The sequence below is a fragment of the Alligator mississippiensis genome, chromosome 14 (genome assembly GCF_030867095.1).
Source record: "Alligator mississippiensis isolate rAllMis1 chromosome 14, rAllMis1, whole genome shotgun sequence".
NCBI lineage: Eukaryota > Metazoa > Chordata > Crocodylia > Alligatoridae > Alligator > Alligator mississippiensis.
In genome coordinates, this window is record NC_081837.1 from 41,730,673 (window position 1) to 41,754,671 (window position 23,999).

The following is a 23,999-nucleotide window of genomic DNA, read 5'->3' on the forward strand; positions in this document are numbered from 1 at the left end:
ATTCCCCCACTGGCTTCCCCTTGTCACCTACGCTCACTCCCTGGCATGGGTCTCGTGGTGTCTGGGACGTTCCCACAGCCACAGGTGTAGTTACTGGGCCGCTCTCACCCTCTTACTAACAGCTGAAAGGCAAAGGGAGGGCATGGGATGCTCAGTCTTTGCCTAACCTTCGCCCCAGGCCAAAAGGCACAGACTTTGCCTAGGGGTTCTCCTAACAGAGTCCCAATCTTACCTTCCTTGCTACCCCTGGTGTGTTCTTTCTGGGGACTTCAAGGCTTCAGGGACCTCCCATCACTAATCCTACTGCCCCTGGGGACTTCCTGATCATTCCCCAGCTGAAAGTCTTCCCTCCGAGGTTCAAATAGTTTATGACCACCACTTTTTTCAGAGCAGTCTCCTTATCTTTACACTTGGCCACAGCTTGGCCATTGAGTCTCCCCCGAGCCTCTGCACAGTTCTACATATGTAATACTCCCGGTTTCCCTTCTCAAATGGTCTTTTATAGTCCACCAGGTAACCTCACTCTGGGAGGTTGCTCGTAAACACCCCTCTGCCCTTCAGAACCATTCTGATCCCAGGCCAGCATCGCTTACCTCCTGGGCTGGTGTAAGGTTGACATCTCCTACCTCAGACGGTACTGGCTGTCTGCTTGTTCGTAGGTATGGCAGATGAACTTTGTGCGGTCTGGGATCACACAGGCTGCTGCAGTCCACTTGTAGCCAGCAGGACCTCTGGTACCTTCTGCATTCCTCTAGCCCCCCTGCCTGCTCGGGTCTGGCTGTTCGGAGGGTTCTCCTGCACCGCAGGGTATTTACCCCTGCAACAGTCTCTCTGTCCCCATCCTGGAAGCACTTTCTTCTTTCCCCCTGCTAACAGAGTATGTCTACAACATGGCCTTACACTATATCCAGTCCAAACAGGGCTCTCAAAGGAGCAGGCATGCCCAGTGCACTGCTACAAAACCGTGAACTAAAAAGGCACTGGAACCAGTCACATGGGGAACAGTTGGACAGTTAGTCAATACTGGGAGGAGGACCATGGTAAGGCTTTTAAGTGCTTTTTCATTTTTATTAAAAATGAACAGCTAAAGCAATTTTAATCTTTGGGTGAAACTCTGGCCCTGCTGAAGTCACTGGCAGGACTCCCCTTTGAATGAAAGGGTCCAGAATTTCCCTTGTGTAGGCAGACCCATGTATAAATAAGGAGATAGGAATATTTCTTACAAGGGGCGTTTTACTTCTTCCGGCCAAGCTTCGGAGCCTTCTCTAGACCTTGCACGTACTTCCTAGGTAGCCGGTATTCTTCTGCAACAGAAACAAGCGTCCATGTCAGCTTTGCACCAGAGCCAGGTATCATCAGAACACCTTCCAGTCCGTAACCAATACAGAGCAGGGCCCTGTGTGAACTCACCTAGCAACAGCTTGGCAAGATGGTGGATCTGGTTGCCTTGGATCTGGACCTGTACACGATCCTTGGCCTCAGGCAGCGGGCTAATAGTGGCGCTGGCCTGGACTCTTTGCTGCAGAGTGGTGGCAACAGATTGGGGGTCCAGGCCATACAGCTCAAGGTTCTTAATAATTGTCACCTGTGGGATAGGCACAGAAGGATGGTTACTTTGGGGGTTATAAAGCACCCCTTCTGCCAGGCAGTTAGTTGGCCGGACCTGGGCATTCAAGCTTTCCCCATAAGTGTTACATAATGGGCTGAAGGATAGCATTCCAGTCCCTGCCCCGCAAACAGTCCCAGATGAAACCTCTACAGGCAGCAGAAAAAGTGCCACTGGGTACAAGCAGTAGCTGTGGTCCCTCCCCTCTTCTGTGTCTAGTTAAACATCACAGGATAGGTTTTGAAGCTCCACGACATGTCCACAAGCCACCGTGCCAGGGCTGTGCACCTTGAATTGCATCCCAGGCATTCGGCGAGGCCTGACCCGTTTTGGTATAAAACTGTTTCCCGGACTGAAGGCAGGAAGTGCTGCCTTACCCAGTGCCCACACTACTGCCCTTCTGCTTCACCTTCCTAAGGGTGTGCTTAAGTCCTACACCCCAGGACACCAGCATAGCCTGGAAGTGTTGACAGCCCCCAGCATGGATGGCAGGTCCAAAGAGGATCCGTCCTCTGCAGCACTGAGCAGGTGGTATCATGTCTGTCTAGAGACAGACAAGCTACTTAAATGTTCAGCAGAGACAAAAGAAGCCTGAGCCCAAGTTGCCATTAGCATGCAGGTCCCAGCTTTGAGCCCTGTTCTTACCGGCTTTCTGCTGTTACCTTTTTATTGGATGACCTCTGAGCTATGGTTATGTCAATGGGAAAGCCTTTTCCTTTCCTCACGATGGGTTTGTGTCCAAAAAACGTCACCTGGTGGAAGGGCTGCAGTTGCGCCAGGCACCTGAAAAGGGTTAAGGCCAGTCTGTCACATGCAGCGAGAGCGAGAGGGCTTCTCTCCACAGTTCCAGTATAGCAAGCCCTTCTCTTACTGCTTAGGGATCATATACCATGGAGGCTCTATCCTGGTACTTGTATTGGATGAACAAGGCTGCCAGGTTCTCAAGCTATTCATTTACTGGGAGAGGCCTGATTAAACAAGTGAAGAGTCCAATCTGCTAGCGTGGGTGGGATATTATGTTAGCCATGTCCCCCCCTGCTGGTAAACTAGTGCATGAGGCTCTTTCTATACAAGCATCCAATCTGTACAGATCAAAGGCAAACTGGAGATTAGTCCATGTCTACCCAGCCTCTCTGCTACCCTTCTAATCCAAGACTTCAGGGACAGGGGACACAGGTGCCTTAAAGCCACCTCTGCAACACCCACTTTAGGCAGAGGCTTTTTAATGCTATTTTGTTCAGCTTGCATTTAATCAGACCATTACTGCAGTCACTGGCAAATAAGAATGGATTCACTGCAGTAAGCCAGCCCTATATACGGTTATATAGGGTTAAACTATATATATGACTAGTCTAGTCTAAAACTAGACTATTCATAGATTCACAGATGTTAGGGTCAGAAGGGACCTCAATAGATCATCGAGTCCGACCCCCAAATTATTATGTAAGGCAGAATCACCAACCCTATATACTGCTACAGGTGCATTTTATTCCCTCATGGGCCAGGAACCTACTTGCTATTTGTATATGCATTTGTCATGTACAGAAGTCTGGTTTTAGACAAGCCTCTGAAATTCCCAGCAAGCTACATGAAAAAGAAAAGGGAGGAAGGACCAGCTGATAAAAAGGTGCCTGTTCTCTCTCAGAACAAGCATGAGAATGTAGGCATATTCTGGAAGAAAAAAAAGAATCCAACTCAGAACAGTGAACAACAATGGTTGAAGGGAGAGCAGTGACGCAAATGCAATTTAAAATCCTGTTCTCCATGAGGCTTGGCTTGATAGAGAGAAATTGAACAAACTGTTGGAACTGCTCCGAAATACTTTGTGATAAGCAACTTCTCGGAGAGCAAGAAAATGAAAGCCATTCAGGACGATTTTCAGCAGTTGAAAACAATGGAGTAGTGAGAAAAGAAGGGAGAGTTTAGAACCTCCTATTACAGCTCTCTTGCTTATGTGCATATATCAAATTTGAACTTCAAAGGGAGTACTTGGAGAATGTTAATGTGGCAAATACACTGGGAAGAGAGGAATGAATTGTCCATTATAAATCTGTACGGCTCTCAGTTACTGTCTTGTAATGTATTGGGCAAGATAAAATTAAAGCAATTTGTTAAATCTGAGTTTCCATGTTAAATGTAGGCTTTGGGTCTTGAAGGGTCTTTTAAGTTTCCGAGCGCATTTTTTTGAAGACAGCGAGGATCTAAAGTTGGAAGCTTTGTTGCAGAGGATGGATTTATATTCTCTGCGCTTATGTTTGTACGGCTCAGATTGGTAGAATTAGGTTCTACTTTCTTAGCAGGCTTTGCTGTGAATGTTTATCAGGTGAGCGTTAAAAGGAAAAGGGGTGGATGTTTCAGTAATGTTTGGCGCACAGTGTGAAACAAAGGACTGGGACCTGCACTGTTTCTCTGTGGTATCGGCCAAGCACATGCTACAAGTTACGATGTATTTTTACACTAGCCATTAGGAAGCCACTGCGTAATTTAAGATAAAACTAGACTATTATGTAAGGCAGAATCAAGCGCTACGCTAAGTTTCAGCTAATATTTAGTAGAGTGCACAATGGCAGTCACCTGCTCAGGAGATCGTCCCATTTGAGCTTTGAGATATTGTCTTGCTCCGCTTTATCCAACAGGCAGTCGCACAAGATGGGATTGATCTTTACAAAGCTGGAAGAAAACAGGATCATAAGAAGTAAGGCACACAGTCACAGTGCACTGTGCTCTAGTTTGGTAAGTTGTTCAGTACAGGATCTTTGGAATAGGGGACTGTGTTGATGCCTTCTTAAATGGCATCAAACACAGCAAGCCCTTTGGCCATGAGAAGGAATCCTAGGCACGATGGTAATAATTAAATTATTGCTCAGATTTTTAAACTAGCTAAGTTTCCTTTTTCCAGTGCACTCAGTCCCTTGGGAAATGCGATGCATGTATAACATTCGCTGCTACTCACTTTTTGTTTGTTTCATCAACCAACTCGTTGGTCTTTACGTAGTCGATGATGATGCTTCTCACGTCGCTGCTAGAGAGGACGCTGCCTTTTCTTTGGTTGCAGGAAGAAATAAGATGTTTAAAGAACAACCTTATTATCCAGTGCTCCTATAGGAGCTTGCATCAAGCTCTTTACAAATAAGTGGCCCACAGCACACAGGTGAGGGATACTGGTTCAGAGTGGGCATTCCACCCTCTCTAGGGTACGTTCTTCCCCCACTCAGCTCTTTTATGCCAGGTAAAAGACAGCTAAAGCACCACAAACAAGTCAGTGGAAGGCCAGGTTCTGGAAGAGAATTCCCCTCCCTTAAGTACTGAAGACAACCTTTGCCTTCTGAAAAAAGCAGCTGTGGCCTCTTTTCTGGAGAGCCCTGTGAAGATCCTGCACAAGTACTGGTGCCCATAAGACAGCCCAGCACAGGCTGCTACAAGAGCCCTGGCTCCACAACCCCAAAGCAACCCAGCTTTGGAGGCAGGGTAGATGCATGCATCTCTTGGGTCACCTCTGCTGCCTTTTTGCAGGCTCAGTATTTCATGCTGCGCTAAAGAGCAGAATGTCATCCCTAGAGTTTCACGCGGCAGAGGTTTGAACAGCCCACAATGGCCTGTCCGGCAGCGGAGGAGAACAAAGGGGAAGCAGCCAGTGTCCGGTTGCAAATCCTGGGGTATTCAAGCAGGCTGCAATTACCTGATCTGGAATATATCCAAGACAATTTTGTCCTCCCCTCCCTAGCCCCAGTGTTTCTGGTGACCTGGGATGTCAGCCCCTCAGCCATTCGTTACTTCGATACAGAGTGGAGACAGCTGACTACTTAACCCCCATCACTGCTCCCTTCCCTACTGGTGTCTCCCTGATTTCCTGTTTAACTACTGCCCAGACAGCAATGCTGACAGCAATACAGCTCAAATCTAGCTCATCTCCAACTTGATTGATGGGTGTATTCTACTTGTCTAGCCCTTACTTGTGTCCAGACTCCTGGAAGAGCGGGGCCATCTTCATCGAGACACCATAGAGCGGGACTATGTCAGGAGGGTGATACAGTGGCTCTCCATCTCCACACTTGCTCTCTGGGGTGGCCGACACTGGGGAAAACCCATCGGGCACCACGAACGACTTAATGCTGAAACACAGCAGAGAAAACAATGGCAGGAAACTCAGTTTGGCAACAATGCAGAGGACAGGGAGCGCTGTGGTCGTTTGGCACCTACACCATAGAGGAGCTGCGGTCTAGTGTAGCAGCCCTCTTACACCAGGTGCCCTTCCTAGTCTCCACTTCTTGCCTTTCTACATACTATAAGCACAGCAGAGATGCACTGCAGGGTGACTGACTTAAGAACCAACAGCAAATAGCGGGACTGTCTGCACAAGGGAACCTGTCCGGCTGGCTCCCAGTGCTCCACATGTGGGTCTATAGTTACAGTCAGTTCGTTCCAAAACTGCTCCAAGTACTGAATGTGTTCTCAAGTCCAGCTGCCCATTTTATGGGTTTGACAACTGCCTTTTCATTCAATTTAAGAGGAACTGACATTTTTGGCCTCCTTTCGAGGAAAGGTTTGAGGAAAAGACTGTCAAAATCCCAGACTAAGGGCCAGGAAATGGCTCCCCTTTCCTCTGTAGGCTCTTGCTCCATAAACCTTAGGGTTACTTGTAACTATCCCTAAGGCGGCCAAATAGGACAGTGCATTTCTGGAAGAAAAAGTGTGCTCCTCCTGCAAGACTGGCTGGCACTACAGAGTCATCCGGTGATGGCACACATTGCAATGAATGACACAGCATCACATGGAGCTGTCTAGAGTATCAAAGATTCCAGGGACGTTGGAAGAGAAAAGTCAAAGTGAGATCCTGCAGGTCCCACCCATGAGAGAATACAGAAAATACCAGAGGTGAGCAACGGGCTGTGTGACAGGTACAAAGCTAAAGAGGTTGGTTTTGGGGAACATGGGGCCTCGCTGTAGCACGCAGAAAGGATGCTAGGGCAGCTTGCCTCTTGCAGGCAGGGAGACTGGTCTTTGATGGGGAGCAGCTGATGGCATCAGGGTCACTAAGCCAGCAGTAAAAGTGGAGAGCTTGGAGAAGGTGAGGGTGAGTGTTTTTAATTGGCCTAGGAAGGGCAGCGTGTGGAAGAAAGGTGAAGGCACTCTATAAAAGACCATCACCTCTACGTGCACTGGTAACAGAAAGCCACAGGTATGGATCATGGTGCTAGCAAACACAATGCTGGACGGGAGATGTAAGAACCCACTGCTCCCAAGCTAGACAACTGGCTAAAGTGTTCCTCAAGCACTCGTGTAAGGGGCGAAAAGAGAAAATGCGCTATGGGCCACTTTGTTTTGGGAGATAGACTAGAAGGTGTGTATACTCACGAGTATTTCTGAATAGCATGTGTGGTGGTTTTCTAACCCAAGCAGCAATGTGCCTAAACCCAGGTGGTTATTTTGGACATCATTTTAACAGACAAAGATAAATGAATTGCAAGACTGGAAGTTGGGAGTTATCTAGCTGTTGGTGATGACCCAAATACTTTCTCTAAGGACAAAGAGGTAAGTCCCAACCATCCACACTGTTATTTGGTGCTTCAAAACAGCTCATTTCCCAAAGAGGAGGAAGATTAAGAGCTAGAACTAACTGGGCAGAAAAATCTTGGATAAAAACCCTGAAAGAAAGCTCGTTCTTCAAGAAAATCTTATAACTTGGCTGAGAAAAAACTCTATTTCATTACCCAGAGAGAAGAATTATTTGCCTAAAAAAATATCAGCCCGATTCAGTGGCAAAGTGAAGACAGCAAGTAAAAAATAAAAAGCGATTGATATTAAAAGGGAAGAGGAATAGCTAGATAGCAACCTAAGTCACAAATTATGATATGTAGAAAATGAATAAGGAAAGCTAAAGATCTGAAGGAAAAAGTCCGTGACTGAAAAAAATAAAGACATTAAGAAAGATACAATATGGCCAAAAATACTAGTAATGGTATGAAGCTCATTACAAAGAGAAAGCAAAATTGTTGTTATTGATACAGGAAGTACATGTGTGGGATTATTTGTATCTATATTTAAAAAGAAACAGGGTGGCATGTTTGTAGCTAATGAGGTGGATTAAGTACTTTGTAGTCCTTTAGTAACAAAGGAGACTAAACAGTATCTACTAGAAACAAACATACTTAAAAATCAACAGCCATACTGTTTTCACCATGAAGTCCTAAAATAGTTGGTTGTCATTGATTTTTTTTTTTTTTTTATAAGAAAAACTTGAAATATTGGAGAAATTCCAGAAGACTGCTATAATGCTGCACTGATACTCAAAAAGGGGAAGTGAGATGGCCCTGATACCAAAAGGCTGGTTAGCCTGATATCGATTCTGGGCAGAATAATGAAAAAGATGAGATTCAATTAATAAGGAAATCAAGGATCCACATGATTTTACATCACTACAAGTTCATCTGAACTTACTCTGGGTGCTTCCAGTCTACGCCCACTATGCTCTCCACACCTTTGTTCAGCTCCTTCACTTGCAGGATGTTCTTCTGCTGCATGCACTGCAAAAACTTGGAGAACTGAAGGAAACATTGGTCAGACATGTTGGGGGGAAAGGTGAGTCAGGCATCTGGAAAATTGTGTTTTCATGCTGCTAACCAACCCAGGCCACCCAGTCTCTGGTTTGGGACCCGCATGGTTTTCTCCGCAAGTCAGACAAGTTTGATGAAAAAGGATCAAATTGCAAAAAACCAAAAAAGACCCTCTTTGCTCCCTTCAATGTAATAATTAGAGCTAGTTGTAAGTTTTCAAGACTTCCATGAGCAGCTCTGCCATCGCTTTGCTTTGTGACCTTCTGAAGCTAATCACTTCAGCTCTCCTAACCACCTATTGCTTTGAGCTTTAGGGCAAGGACTCCTTTCTCCTGTGGCAAGCACTGCATATAAAGGCAGCCAGACCTCAGGAGGACCACAACCAGATACTACAAGTCCTGTCTGATTTTTTTCTTTTATACCTGGCCCAGGAAGCCTGCGCCCGTGACTTCAGTACAGTCAATACTAAACCAGTGTTGACAGAGAATATAATTTGTGGCTTTGGCACAGGTTCTCTACGTGCAGCCTCTGAACATTGTTTTGTACAGAATTTAAGAACCCACTGAAAGCTTATTTCTCCTCTAGCCTCATTTAAATACATGTTGAAAAGTCTCACCTTTCTGTAGCTTGATTTCTTTATGTCCAGTTGTTGTCCTTCTGGGCTATTGATTTAAAAAAAGAAAAAAAGCAGACATCGGGACAAAACATTTTCAGCAATGTAAAACAGTTTAAGAATGGGCATGATAAATCCTTCTTAATAGCCTGGCTAAAGACTGCACATGGGAAGGCCAATTATAGACCTCTGTTTTTGGGTGATGGTGAAGTTGCCCTTATCAATGCTGGCATTCCAGCAGGAAGGCAGAACACAGGGAGCTTTTCCTCTGCACAGGGCCCTCACAGATACAGCATGTCTATAGTCTATATTAAGAACTTGTAGGGAGAAAATTATAGCCACAGTCTTGGAACACGCACAGGTGGAGCATCCTGACTAGCACATGCAAATGTCAGCTAGCTTGAGCTGAATGGCAATCAAATTGTTTAAAAAACCTTTAATGCCAATCCAGCCCTAGAGTACTGAATTTTCTGCAAGAGACAGAAGCTACACCCAGTGTATTTTACAGCCTCTCAGTAATTTCAATTAAAACCCAGAAACACTTCATGCCACCCCGAGGGCAGGCGTCTTACCACGTACCAGCAGGGGAACATGTGGTTTCGCAGAAAGGTGCTGGTCAGCAGGGGGAGTTCTGACTTCTTCACTTTGCATTTCAAAGCATGGAAAAAGCACTGATGAAACAATTCATCCATTTGCTCTGCAGAGGGGGGAAATACTGTTTATGGGGCCAGAAGAGCAAGAGAGATGCATACAACAGAACTCACTAGAAAGGGTTCTCATTCGTCTGAACTTCAGGTTGCCATTTATTCTTACACTCAGGTTGTACATTAAGTTAAATCAGCATCCACCCAGCAAGACTGGGAGACAAACAATTTAATAGTCTAAGGTCATCCTGATACAGCCTCCTCTCTGTGGCTTTGGATAAGTCACTTAACCTCTTTTTAGCCCACGATTATCCTCAAGTAAGGCTGAGTGTGCTTCCCTCTGGGGAACGTTTGTTCACCAGAGCGCCCCTAGGGATGACAACTAGGTCGAATGGTCATAAACTACTACAAGACCATTTCAGGCTGGACATAAGGAAGAATGTCTTTACTGTCCGAGCCCCCAAGGTCTGGAACAGCCTGCCACCGGAGGTGGTTCAAGCACCTACATTGAACTCCTTCAAGAGCAAACTGGATGCTTATCTTGCTGGGATCCTATGACCCCAGCTGATTTCCTGCCCTTTGGGCAGGGGGCTGGACTCCATGATCTTCCGAGGTCCCTTCCAGCCCTAACGTCTATGAAATCTATGAAATCTCTCCCCCTCCAGCACAGTATCCAGACGACGAGGAAGCAGAACCGAGTGGATGTGTTTTAAACGCAATCCTCTTTGGTGTGCCATAGGCTGATTTCAGTGTCTGTCTGCCATGCTTATTGCTCAGCCCTTCTATGCACTGTTAAACAGGAAGCGATTCCCAAAGCATCCTTGTCTGGATTGCTATCCCCTTGCCCAGGTGGTTCATTTGAGACACACAGCTCATTGACTCTCATGCAGAAGTACCTCTTGGTGTCCTGCTGTCCTCAGCATCCGTCTGAGCCTCCATGTTCTCATCCTCAGCTGTATCAGCAGCATCGTTGTCACGTGTTGCCTCCTTTTCTGTCAGCCGCATGCAACCATCTCCCTCCTGAAGGCTCAAACTGCTGATGTCCGTTTGCGTTGCTGGGTCTGCAGGAAGGTTGCCGTCAAGTTCCTCTTCCTCCTCCTCTTCATCACCATCCTCCTGGTCAGCGTTCTCCACCTCTACAGGATCCGCCACCAGCGGAGCTATTGTGGGTGGGTAAGCTTTGTCTCCAAAGCCCCTTTTAAAAGAGAACAGGAAATGTGAAGCAGTTTTCCTCATGTTTCTTTACTGCTTTGATACAGGATGGTTTTCCCCCCCCATAGCACTGAGGTGTCCCACAGTGAAGGTCGTGGCCAGTGGTCGATAACTCACACATAGCTGTTACGTACAGATCACGGATCCTGCTCACATCCCCACCCTCCAAACTGTATGTGGTTCCCTGGCTATCTAGTCTACGGCCAGGGACATTGCAGTCGTCCAGTCTGACTTCCTGCATAACCCCAGCTGTAGAGACAGAAAAGAGCAGCTGTGCTCAAGCCTGGAATTATCCTGTGTGCTTTGTATTTCTCTTGATGTTAGCTAAGGTCAAGCAATCCATGTTGGAAGGGATGGCAGGAGAAAGATCCATGGCCTCAGAACAGGTAGCAGCACAGGTGATTGTAATAAGCAACCCCCATCCCTGAAGTTTCCATGACATTGGTTAGAGTGGGTCCCAGCCATAAAGACACAGGTGAGTGCAATCATCAAGGAAATGGTATTTAAGGGTTCAGCCACTTGGGCATGGCGGCCAGTGCCCACAGTCTGCTCCAGCCAGCTAGCGAGGCTTAGTAGCTCCCGGAGCTTGCCCAGTAAGTATGCTGACCAAATGCTTAGGACTGTGCATGTGACTGCTTAGCCAAACGTGATCTGTTGAATTCCTAGCCCAGGCCAGAGAATTTCATCTAGCTCCTGCCACCTTCCCCAAGGCAAAACAAAAGAATCTCCTGCAGAAAGGCATCTGGTCTTCAATTCCAGTGCTGCAGGATCTGCCTCATCCCTAGGCAATCTGGTCCATGGGTTCATTATCCTCTCCTGTGAAAAATTTGCACCCCCCTACACCCTACTTCCAGCCATTACAACTTGTTAGGCCTTTGCTGGCTCTGAGTCTGCAAGTGCCCACTGAGCCACTTGAGTTTGCATTCAGTAAGATCAGCCAGAGCCTGTTATCTCTCGTGGTTTGTTCCTCAGGTGTTGATTGCTTTTCAGTCTTATAACACCACATACAAATCCTGCTAGCCATCCCATCAGCAGGACCCAGCCCAGGTACATGAGCTCATCACTGGTAAGTGCAGAGCTGCTTACACTTGCTATCCTTAGTGCATATTTGGATTCATTCATTAGAACCATTTCTGGTAAAATAAGTGCTCATGATAGTCACCAGCTTGATGGTGCAGGAGGCTGGAATCCTTTGTGTCCACAGAACAAGGATAGCTCAGTGCCTGTGGTACACTTGTTTTTCCCTACATTTTTCCCCAAGTTTGATCAGACCCAATGTCTACAAGAGTCAAGAAAACTGCTTAGTTCTTAGCGTCCTTGTCACTGCCAACACAGGCAGTTGGGATGGTGGTTTTGTGCTGTGAGTTTTTGTACTTAAGGTGCTGGGAGTGAGACACTCCCACATCCAATTTGTTTCACCAAAGCTCCTAAACTGCAATTGCAATTCCTTTTTGCTGAGGCTGCTCTCTGAAGAACAGGAGCCAGGGGAGGAGAAAGGCTGCAATCCCAAAGGTAAGTAACCAGCCTCCCTTTTGCTGATTGCTCACGTCTTATAATTTGACCCTGGGTTGAGGCAGGCAAAAAAAAAAAATCCTTTGCCTTTAGAGAACTAGATTCACACCAGACCAAAGAACAGGTGCAACGTGTGAGGCTGACTGAACTGTAGGTCTGAAAACCATCTCAAGGGCCACCGAGTCCTACCCTCTTAAAGAGATTCAGGATATGCTATTTCTAACCCCTGCCATCTTCCCCAAGAGATGCTTATCCACATATTGGATAAGCAGCTTCTCTTTTAAGCCTAATCTATTTTAAAGGCCTGAAAGGTATTTGGAAAAACAAAAAGTTCCTTTCCTCCAGAGATCCCCAAACAGACCGCAGCGGAAACTGCAACGTTCACAGATAGAACCAGGGGAGCTGTGACTTGTTTGTTTTTTTTTCCAATGGATGTTGCAGGTCACTGGAAAAAAACAGGCGTCGGTGCATTGCAAAGCTAATTCCCTTGAGGCACTGGCCAGAGAACATTTTTGCAGGCTCTGAAAACAAGCTAGTTGAACACACTGAGGGATTTTAATGAGGAAAAATACCCGAAGTATCTCTGTGGATAAGAGGTAAAACAGTTGCTTCTTTCAGCAGGACACGCCCTTTATAACAAGGCTGTGGCAGGAATTTCAGAGAATCCCAACAACGAAAGCATTATCTAAGTAAAGTAGGAGTCAAGATTTAGACAGCCAGCATGCCATGTATTAAAAGGTGCAAAAAGGCAGTTGTAAGGCAACGTAATAGTAATGGGCCAATTCAATCCCTTTCCTAATGGCTTTGGGCTTAAGAGTTTCACCAGAGAGGAATCAAGTCCCAGTATGATGTGTGTGCATGGGGCTCAAGAGACATAATGGCAAGCCCCTACCTGCCAGAATTGCTGTGGCATCAACTCTAGATCTCTGGAGATCAGCCCAGGCCTCTGTAGTCCAGAATATGCCCCTACATCCCACCGAACACAGCGTGCCTGGGCTGCCTATACTGACTCGGGGGATCTGAACTTTTGGTTCCAGGAGTATCTTGGTTCCAGTGCCCAGATGGCCACACCTCCTGCTCTCACCTTATTTTCACTGCACCCTCGTCTCTGTACTCACCATAAGTGATCCATGTAAGTATGCAGTACAGTGAAGCCTTTCCCTTTCATTCCAGCAGCCAGCATCTCTGCAGTGGACATGGTGGCAACTCCTACTGCTATGGGGGCTCTGGAGAAGATACGATCAGAACAGGATAGAGCAAAATATTCATGCTACTTGGAACAAGAAGTAGCCGAGTCATTAATACGTTAGATTTTTACAACAGAGGCTAATTGTTCATCTGAACTAGTTTTACCTTGACTCTGTTCTTTACACCTGATAACTCCAAGTCCTGTGAAGGCTTTCTACTTTTACTCACTCCCACTAGGGATCTTCTCCCAGAGATACTCAAGTTTCTGCCTTTTAACATTTTTCTACCAATCAAGCCATCTACCTAGCTCCCCTTTCCTAGGGAGGAGATTAATTTATGGGGTGCTACAAAACTATCCCAGTTTGAGATGAAGTCTCTGAAGTTAGCAAATGTAGACATTGCTTTAGACATGCAAAACGTATCTGCTTTTCCCAAAGTAAGTAGCAAATTTCTGTTACAGATCTTTCTTTTGCTATTTAGTTCTAAAGAGAAATCCTGGAGGAGCTGTACCTGTTCCCCACGAGGGTAATGGCGCAGAGAGTGCCCTGCTGTACCTGAGGGAGCCCACATGATGGCACCAACACTCCTGGCAGCATGAGATCTACGGTGAAGAGTAAACAGCCATTAGCATCCATCCGGCTTCAAGGAACATTTGAAAGCTGGTGATGCGAGATCCAGCCGCCTCTTCCACCCCCAACCCTTCTGCTGCTCAGCAAGAAATACAATCCCAGCCATAGCAGAGTGCGCTCCAGGTAAGACACGCTCTTCTGTGCGTCTCCACTATTCAAGCCTGAATGCTGCTCTTCCCAAGAACTACAAGGACCCAATTTTGTTAAGCACCCCAAATTATGAAGGCTAGCAGGGGGAGCTGAAAGGGATCAGCCCTACACAGGATGATGCCTAAAGGGTGCACTGGCGTTGGTTGGAAGAGGCAACTCTGCCAGGGAAGGATGGCAGAACCAGTGGATAACTAGGTAGGAAGTTCAATTTGCTACCAGGTGGGGCAGGTACTCTGTCTCTCCTCTCTGCACCCAAAGAGTCTGGGCTCTAGCAGAAAACCCAGCTGCCAAGCACATTTCTCAGTTCTCCAAATTCTCCACTTCAACTCTTCACAGATCAGTGCAGACTGGAAATGTCATGCATTTCCCTTAAAATACAACTACAGCACAAGACTTGCAATTCATCCTAACACTCTGAAATTGTTAATGAGCAATTTTGTTTCCCTGTCTGAACATCTTAACAGAGTTTCTGTTTTTATTCCTATGCCAGACTCTGTTTCATGCAAGATTTTTCCCAAGGTTCTATTATACCATTCCCCTCTACAGCCACAGACATAAGCCTGGCTGTCCTTGCTCTCAGACTTTCCCATTCTAAGCCATTAGATGTTACTCCCCCAGTATCCAAGAAGTTCATCTCCCAGTCTCGCATCCTAAGCACCAGATAAATGCAGCAAAGCATATATTCTGCCCACCTACCATTGCTGTGTGCCAAGCTAAGGCTCAGAGCTGAGGCAGTACTTACTGAGAAGCTTGAAAAACTGACTGATTGGCAAGACCAGCCAGAATCTGATCTAAACAAGCAAGCTAGAAGCCAGTATCAAAAAGGTTAGAGCTGCCAGTAACTGAGGAGCAATTATCAGTTATGTTGCACATGGCAGGATGAAATATGTAAGCATAGCAACCTAAAGAGAACGCAGTGGAGGGAGATGGACAAATCTTCAATATTACCTCCGACTAAAGCCAAGGTGCCCTAGACCCAGAGGCTCAAACAACCCAGCTCATAAAGGCAAGGCCCCTTGGAGTTGTGAGCATCATCTGGGACATTACACTCTACATGGAGAGGACGATCCCTGTCACCAAATACCTCTGCGTTGTCATGGATCAGAATAAACAGCCACCCACCCAACCTGGGCTTCTCCCTTCTGGGTCTCCAGGCAGGCACCGGAAACGCGGCTCCAAGGGGATTAAAAAAGGGCTTCCCAAGCCCTCCCGGGAGCCCTGTCCAGGGTTTCTGTCTGCCTGGCCATCGCATGGAGTTAGCCAAAGCACAGTGCTTGTGTACAGCCATACCCTGTGCCTGTATTTTCATAGAAAACAAGGGTTGGAAGAGACCTCAGGAGGTCGCATCTAGTCCAACCCCAGCTGAAAGCAGGACTGTCCCCAACTAGATCATCCCAGCCAAGGCTTTGTCGCCAGGTCTTGGATGGAGATTCCCCAACCAATCTGGTTGCTAATACAGAAGGGTGGGTTTCCATCTAACCTCCTCTTCCTTCCACCATGTCTCACCACAAGGGTTTTGGCTGCTCCCACAAGCCAGTCTCAGCTTGTCTCCCAGAAAACAGGCAGAGCTAACTGCCCCATTTGCCCTGTTTGAGCTAGTCCTGATGACTAGACTTTATCTGCACTTAAGGCACTCTGCTGCAGACTTTCCTCTGCAAGTATTAACTCCCCGCTTGACAGTCTTGGACAGCAAGAATACACCCTGTCATGCACTTATTCTTGATGTCAGTCTCGGGGCATAGGCTCACTGACACATGAACTAAGGAGGAAGGAATGTCTCTGCCACTTGTACAGCAGGAAGAGATGCCATCCTTTGAAGCCCTGGATATTAACAGCGGACTGAGCCAGACCTAGTGTTTGGGGGCCCAGCAGTTGGATTCAGGTCCAATTCTGAGTGGTACTCCAGGTCCTTCCCAAAGTTGTGGATCTTTATTTATATGCCAACTCATTTTACACTCCCCTTTGCCCTTACAGCTGCTTTCAGCAAAGCTAATATTGCAACCTGTATGCAACCCAGATATGTGGTCCACATCCCCGGGCAAGGAAGGCAGCCATGCAAAAGTCCTAAGACCATATGACAAAGTAAACAGCATATCCCAATGATAAACACAGACCCCAGAGCTCTACAGCTGGGCTGGTATCTGATATCCTGAGCCAAGCACTGACCTTACTATAACATCTTGGTCCCAGGTTCCAGGCTCTATGCTACCATAAAGCTTCATTGTGCATTCTGCATCTACCCATCCCCTCTGCCTTTGATGACTATTGCCTCCTAGGTCCCCTCCTATCTACAGCTATAGCTCAGAGGTCGGCAGAGGCCACCCTGCTGTCAAGGGAACCAGTGACCTGCACCCCTACTTTAATCAGCTTCCTTTCCCATCTCAGCAGGACTTTCTCCACATAGACCAGGTCATTACTCGGGAACCAGCAGCAGGAAAGAGAGGAGCCAGGCACACGTGTGTCCTGCATGCCCGTGTGCCCCCTTAACCAACTGACTGACCGGAGGCGGCAGCAGCAGGAGAGGAATCAGCAGCGGGGGCAGCAGCAGCTGATCCCCCGAAGGTAAGTGGGGCGGAGGGACCCGGCGCAGCTGAGCCGGATCCGGAGAGGAAGCCCCCCGGGTCCCATATAGCTGAGCCGGTAGGGAGCCGCGCTCCCGAGCCACGCAGCGCGAACAGAGCGCACAAACAGGCGCGCTCTGTGAGAGCGCGCCAGCGTTTGCACAGGCGTTCGCGCCGGCGGGCGGGCCAGAAGGGCCAGGAGTGAGACTCCTGTAGGGGTAGGGCATAGACACCACACAGGTCTACAAACAGCAGCTCAGAATGGTGTCTACGAGGAGTGCTGCTAGGGCCTCTGCCCAGGGGGACAAGGCTACCCGGGGCAGGTCTGAGGCCTCCACCCAGACCGAGCCCATGGGGGAGCTGATGTCCCCTTACCTCCTGGCCTGTGGGGGATCCCCAGCAGGGCCGGGGGGGGGCAGAGATTGGGGGCCCCCACACCTGTCCGGCAGGTGCCCGTCTTAGGGCTCTGGAGGCGCAGGGGAGGGAGCTCCGGGAGGAGGTTAGCAGGCTGAGGGGGAGCAGGGAGGTGGAGGATGAAATTGACAGATATTTCCTTTCCCTGCAGGACCAGGCACCAAAGGAAGAAGCAGCCCGGGGAGTGCCCTCCACAGCAGAGTGGCAGATGGTCACAGCCAGGACCGGAGCAGCTCGCAGCGAACCAGTACCAGCTTCTCCAGTCTGACTGGTGAACAGGTACAAGGCCCTGGTGACCCTGCAGGAGATGGAAGGGGAGGAGGAAACCCTTGGGCAAGAAGAAACACCACATTCTTCACACTCTGAACAGGTCAAGAGATCCACGAGGACCCAGAGGAGGAGGCGACGAGCGCTCGTCATAGGCGACTCCATCCTGAGAGGTACGGAAGGACCCATCTGTTGCCAGGACCCCTCAGCACGAGAGGTATACTGCCTCCCTGGAGCAAAGATTTGGGATGTGACCGAGGTAATCCAGGCCAGGATCAAGCCCACCGATTACTACTCCATGGTCCTAGTCCATGTGGGTACTAATGATGCGGCCAGGAGAACCCCCGATCACCTGATGGCAGACTACAGTGCTCTGGGTGGCGTGCTGAAGGAGTTCGGTGCACAGGTGGTATTCTCTTCCATCCTACCAGTGAACGGATGCGGAAGACAGCATGAGAACTGCATCCGAGAAACCAACTGGCGGCTTCGGCAGTGGTGTCTCGAGGCAGGCTTCGGCTTCCTGGACAACGACCCGCACATCACGACGAGGGACATGCTCAGCTGGGATGGGCTTCACCTGTCCCCCAAAGGTAAGCGTGTGTTTTCTTCCAGGTTGGCGGATCTCCTCCGGCGGGCTTTAAACTAAGCTTGTCGGGGGGAGGGGAGTACAAGGGTGGGGGAAGCTGTGGACCACCAAACCATGTGGCACCCACAAGGACAGCCCAGCCTGAAGAAAGAGAGCATTGGGAACCTGAAAGCCATGGGGAGACCAGCACTACAGAACAGGTAAGAAACGAGAAGGTAAGAAACAATGGGCCCCTTGGGACTCGGAGCTGGGGGGCAGCAAAGGCACCAGTCGCAGGGCTCAAGTGCCTATATACTAATGCTAGGAGCATGGGAAACAAGCAGGATGAACTAGCGCTCCTGCTTGCACTAAACACCTATGACTTAGTGGGGCTAACAGAAACCTGGTGGGATTCATCCCATGACTGGGCGGTACATATTGAGGGCTATAGATTGTACAGAAAGGACAGGGTGGGGAAGAAAGGGGGAGGGGTTGCGCTCTATGTCAGTGAGCAATATACATCAACCCTCATCAAGACAGAATCCAAGGTTGAGGAAGTAGAAGGATTATGGGTTAGGCTACATGGGGGGCAAGGAGAAAGGGATTTGGTGGTAGGGGTCTGCTACAGACCCCCACATCAAGGGGAAGAAAGAGACTCGGGGCTCCTGAGGCAACTCTCGGAGACCATAAAAGCTAAGGAGGCGGTAGTCATGGGGGACCTAAACTACCCGGACATCTGCTGGGAGTCACAGACAGCAAAGTCCCACCGCTCACGCAGGTTTCTAACCTGTGTACAGGACCTCCACCTGACACAGGAGGTACACGGTCCCACTAGGGGGAATGCCATACTGGATCTAGTATTGGCAACGGGGGATGACATGGTAGAGGACCTCCAGATCGGCAGCCATCTGGGGGACAGTGATCACCTAATAAGAGAATTCAACATAAGACGTCGAGTGGGTAAGGTAACTAGTAGGGTGAAAGTGCTAGACTTTAGGAAAGCTGATCTCAATGAACTCAGGCGATTAGTCAAGGACGCACTGCAGAGCAGGAGTTTTGAAGGGATGGGAGCCCAAGAAGGGTGTCTGTGCCTTAAGGAAACAATCCTTCGGGCACAAAGCAAGACAATCCCCGAGCGAGGCAAAAGAGGGAAAGGGGCCAGGAGGCTTCCCTGGCTGACCAGAGAAATCCAGGGCAGCCTAAGGGACAAAAGGGGAGCACATAAAAAGTGGAAACAGGGAGAGATCACCAAAGACGAATATACCTCCTCTGCTCGTGCTTGTAGGGAGGCAGTTAGATGGGCCAAAGCTACCATGGAGCTGAGGATGGCAACCCAAGTAAAAGACAACAAGATATTGTTTTTTAGATATATAGGGAGTAAAAGGAAGGCCCAGGGAGGAATAGGACCCCTGCTAAATGGGCAGAAACAATTGGTGACGGACAGGGGGGACAAGGCTGAACTCCTCAACGAGTTCTTTGCCTCAGTGTTCCTAAGTGAGGGGCACGACAAGTCTCTCACTGGGGTTGTGGAGAGACAGCAGCAAGGTGCCAGACTGCCACGCGTAGACCCTGAGATGGTGCAGAGTCACTTGGAAGAACTGGATGCCTTTAAGTCGGCAGGCCCGGATGGGCTCCATCCGAGGGTGCTGAAGGCACTGGCCGACATCATTGCAGAGCCACTGGCGGGAATATTCGAACACTCGTGGCGCACGGGCCAAGTCCCGGAGGACTGGAAAAGGGCCAACGTGGTCCCCATTTTCAAAAAGGGGAGGAAGGAGGACCCGGGCAACTATAGGCCAGTCAGTCTCACCTCCATCCTTGGCAAAGTCTTTGAAAAAATTATCAAGGCTCACATTTGCGAGAGCCTGGCAGGACAAATTACGCTGAGGGGAAATCAGCACGGGTTCATGGCAGGCAGATTGTGCCTGAACAATCTAGTCTCTTTCTATGACCAGGTTACGAAACGCCTGGACACAGGAGGAGGGGTGGATGTCGTATACTTAGACTTCAGGAAGGCCTTCGATACGGTATCCCACCCCATACTGGTGAACAAGTTAAGAGGCTGTGACTCGGATGACTACACAGTCCGGTGGGTGGCAAATTGGCTGGAGGGCTGCACCCAGAGAGTCGTGGTGGATGGGTCGGTCTCGACCTGGAAGGGTGTGGGCAGTGGGGTCCCGCAGGGCTCGGTCCTTGGACCGATACTCTTTAATGTCTTCATCAGTGACTTGGACGAGGGAGTGAAGTGTACTCTGTCCAAGTTTGCAGATGACACAAAGCTATGGGGAGATGTGGACACGCCGGAGGGCAGGGAACAGCTGCAGGCAGACCTGGACAGGGTGGACAAGTGGGCAGAAAACAACAGGATGCAGTTCAACAAGGAGAAATGCAAAGTGCTGCACCTAGGGAGGAAAAATGTCCAGCACACGTACAGCCTAGGGAATGACCTGCTGGGTGGCACAGAGGTGGAAAGGGATCTTGGAGTCCTAATGGACTCCAAGATGAACATGAGCCGGCAGTGTGACGAAGCCATCAGAAAAGCCAATGGCACTTTATCGTGCATCAGCAGATGCATGACAAATAGGTCCAAGGAGGTGATGCTTCCCCTCTATCGGGCGCTGGTCAGACCGCAGTTGGAGTACTGCGTGCAATTCTGAGCACCGCACTTCAAGAAGGATGCGGATAACCTGGAGAGGGTCCAGAGAAGGGCCACTCGTATGGTTAAGGGCTTGCAGACCAAGCCCTACGAGGAGAGACTAGAGAAACTGGACCTTTTCAGCCTCCGCAAGAGAAGGTTGAGAGGCGACCTTGTGGCTGCCTATAAGTTCATCACGGGGGCACAGAAGGGAATTGGTGAGGATTTATTCACCAAGGCGCCCCCGGGGGTTACAAGAAACAATGGCCACAAGCTAGCAGAGAGCAGATTCAGATTGGACATTAGGAAGAACTTCTTCACAGTTCGAGTGGCCAAGGTCTGGAACGGGCTCCCAAGGGAGGTGGTGCTCTCCCCTACCCTGGGGGTCTTCAAGAGGAGGTTAGATGAGTATCTAGCTGGGGTCATCTAGACCCAGCACTCTTTCCTGCCTATGCAGGGGGTCGGACTCGATGATCTATTGAGGTCCCTTCCGACCCTAACACCTATGAATCTATTACAAGTCAGCAGCAGTGGCCTGGTCACACATGCAGGGGATTCACTTTCCCCAGAGGCACCTAAAGCAGAGGGACTAAAGTACTGTCACAAGTCCAGGCACAAAACAGCAACCTCATTTGCGCACACACATCTACGTGAGCAGCATGTAGACTCCAGCAGGGTTCAGGTTTGAGGATACAAAGATTCCCGTCCATGATGGCATGACTTTCACTATCCTGAACTGCTTCCACAGTGTGATCCAGGAATTCATACCCATCCCAGAGAACGAGCCTGACCCACAACCAAATCACAGGGCTGAGTTTGGGTCCAAAGATGCAAATCCAAACCCAAGGTATACAATCCAAAATTCTGCAGAGGAGGCTTCAGTTCCCAACTACACTACAGCCTGTTTCTCCTGAATTTGAACAGAGTCCCCACCGAGTGAAACAGATTAAAAGCAGACACGCTTAGTTGTCCAGAGAAAGTTCATTAATGGCTAAAAAATGATGAAATGAGTAGTCCAGTGTCCCAGTTAACAGTTGTTAATCAATATCTTTCTAACACACAGACAGAAACAGTAGGCAGAAGTCCAACTGGGCAGCCATTGAACGGGAAGGATCAGAGCGACCTATATATGACATTTTGTCCTCAAAAATGCATGTGTTGCTAACAGGGGTTTAGGTTGTAGCCGTGTTGGTCTAAGGATATAGGTAGACAAGGTTCCTCGGGTGAATTTGATATCTTTTATTAGACCAACCTAAATGGTTGGAGAATAGTTATTAAGCAAGCTTTCGGGTTCAAAAACCCTTTGTCAGGCTAAGGAAGCTGCAGCAGTTGCTGCGTGCTGTGTGTTGCTAACATACCATTTGGGTTGGTCTAATAAAAGATATCAAATTCACCCAAGGAACCTTGTCTGTCTGTGTTGCTAATTAGTTTTCTAATTAAGGAGCCCTGTTTTAATCACTTGTCCTGCAGCTTCGTTGGACAGTCAGCATCTCTGTTTTTTGTCTTAAATAGATCCTGTCCTGAACAGGAAGAGCGAGTGAACCAAAAAAGGCCTGATCCAGATGGGTCAAGTCCCCAAAGCAATCAACATGAGTCATGCCACGCGAGTGAGTCTTGATCCGCTTACCTGCTCCTCCTGCCAACTTCTGTAAGACGGGGGGCCATGTTGAGAAGGCAGGGAGAAGATCTGGGTAAGACCACAGAGTATACACTGAATCAAAAAAAACAAAACACAACAGGTTGTCAAAGCACGTCACTGCAAATCTCTCTAGATCTTGCTTCTTACTCTCCTTAAACCCCTGTAACCCACCTCCCCGATTGCAACGAGACAGGTTTTTCTGGCAGGCGTATGAACAAAAAGCCAGGAACCCGAGCTACCGCGTCCCCTCGGCCAGCTGATGCTTGCAGCAGCAGCAATGAAACGGTAGCGCTAAATCTTCAATCGTCCAGTGGGCTTTTGGGAGAAATCATCTGTTTGAACAAAGGTGGCTTTGAGAGGGTAGGGAAAAATCCTGAAAGAGCCGCATTTTACGTGGGCTATTCAGTCTTTTCCGCAAGTATGGGGAGGTGAACCTGGCAGCCCGGCTAGCTGAGAGCCTTAAACCCGCATGTACGTGAACGTTACTGGGCCAAAAAAGGATAGTTTAGCAGTGAGGAAGCTCACATTGTTGCGGGGGGGGCATGGGTTCAAATTCCTGTTCTGCCACAAACTTCCTGTGCGACTCTGGTCAAGTCACTTAGCCTCTCTGGGGCTCAATGCCCCATCTCTGCCAGCTTCACCGGCCCCGAGGGCACGGCCGGTTAGGAAGCAAAGGTGCTCAGGTGCGGGGGACCGAGGACAGAAGGGAAACCGGTCCTTGCTCCATCTCCTACCGGTTGGATACAGGGTTTTCTCCATTTCAAACAGGACCGGGGTCCTGCCGCGGGCGTACAGCGTGACGGCGTCTCCCCGGTGCGAGTACACTTTGACCACGCTGAGCTCCTCCTTGTGCGGCACCAGCTCGCACACCTGCTCCGCGCCCAGGCTGGGGAAAGCGGCCGCCACATCGGCCCGCAGCTTCCTCCTGCGGGGAGTAATAATAACAATAATTAATCATAATAATAATAATAATCATCCTGTGTGTTATTATCTTCATTCCCCCACCAGCGGGGACTCGCCTTCCACGCCATATGGGGACGTATAAGTGAGGTGACCATGCGCACCTGCCTCTGCCACGGATGGATGGATGCTGACCGCTGCTGGGGTGTTGTCTCCCCCACCCAGACCCCTCCCGTTTCTGCTGGGGGGCGGTTTTCAAGCTATTTTTTTTTCTGTTTGCTTGTTTTTTTCCTAGTAATGGGGGTTTTTGAAGTGTGCACCCCGCACTCACCGCTCCGAGCCCTTGATGGCGGTCTGGCCCCGCACCCGCAGCGCCCGCGCGAACATGGCGGCGCCGCGCTCCCCTCAGCACGCCGCCGCCGCCATGGCGGAGCCGGCCGGCCCCGCCCCGGGCCTGCGCCTTTCGCGCTGCGCCGCCTCCGCCTCATGGCCGCCTGCCTGCCTGCCCCTCACGGCTCTGAGCCGTTTGTTTTAAACCTGTTTTCTTCTTGAATGGCCCCGAGCCATCACTTCTGAGGTGTGCACATACTGAGGGAGGTCTGATGCACAACAGCAACCCTGAACTTGCACATGGGTGTCCTTGTTGTCTCTCAGCCTTCTGGGCTCTTGGCCACCAGAGCGTTTTTATTTATTTTTTTATGTAATAAGTGAAAGCTAAGAGCTGGCATCGATCATCCAAGGGGGGCGAGAGAATAATAATGTTAGTGAAGGGGATGGTGTGTGATGTACCCCACCGTGTACCCAGTCCACCTACAAGGAGAGCTGGCCATCTTTGGGAAAGTCTTCCGGCTCGGTGCAGCGGTGTCTCGGCGTTTCTGCACGTCCACAGGAGAGGGTGGGGGAAATATAA

At 49.1% G+C, this 23,999-nt stretch overlaps 1 protein-coding gene across 2 annotated transcripts; it reads right to left on the minus strand.

The window, feature by feature from the left end:
• Positions 1-1,041: 1,041 nt before the first annotated feature.
• On the minus strand, positions 1,042-23,527 carry EIF2D (eukaryotic translation initiation factor 2D). 2 transcript variants are annotated; one of them, XM_006267817.4, is made up of 15 exons: positions 23,421-23,527; positions 22,924-23,114; positions 22,178-22,261; positions 13,840-13,930; positions 13,260-13,367; positions 10,314-10,612; positions 9,353-9,470; positions 8,777-8,822; positions 8,045-8,148; positions 5,560-5,718; positions 4,560-4,649; positions 4,181-4,276; positions 2,269-2,389; positions 1,411-1,585; positions 1,042-1,304 (listed from the first exon to the last, which is right to left on the minus strand). In XM_006267817.4, exons 1-15 carry the CDS (start codon positions 23,474-23,476, stop codon positions 1,234-1,236), a joined length of 1,809 nt encoding a protein of 602 aa, XP_006267879.1. In that variant the 5' UTR covers positions 23,477-23,527; the 3' UTR covers positions 1,042-1,233. The 2 variants fall into 2 exon arrangements, with proteins under 2 accessions (XP_006267879.1, XP_059573195.1); XM_059717212.1 differs by lacking the exons at positions 22,924-23,114; positions 23,421-23,527 and adding an exon at positions 22,715-22,826.
• Between the last annotated feature and the right edge of the window lie 472 nt (positions 23,528-23,999).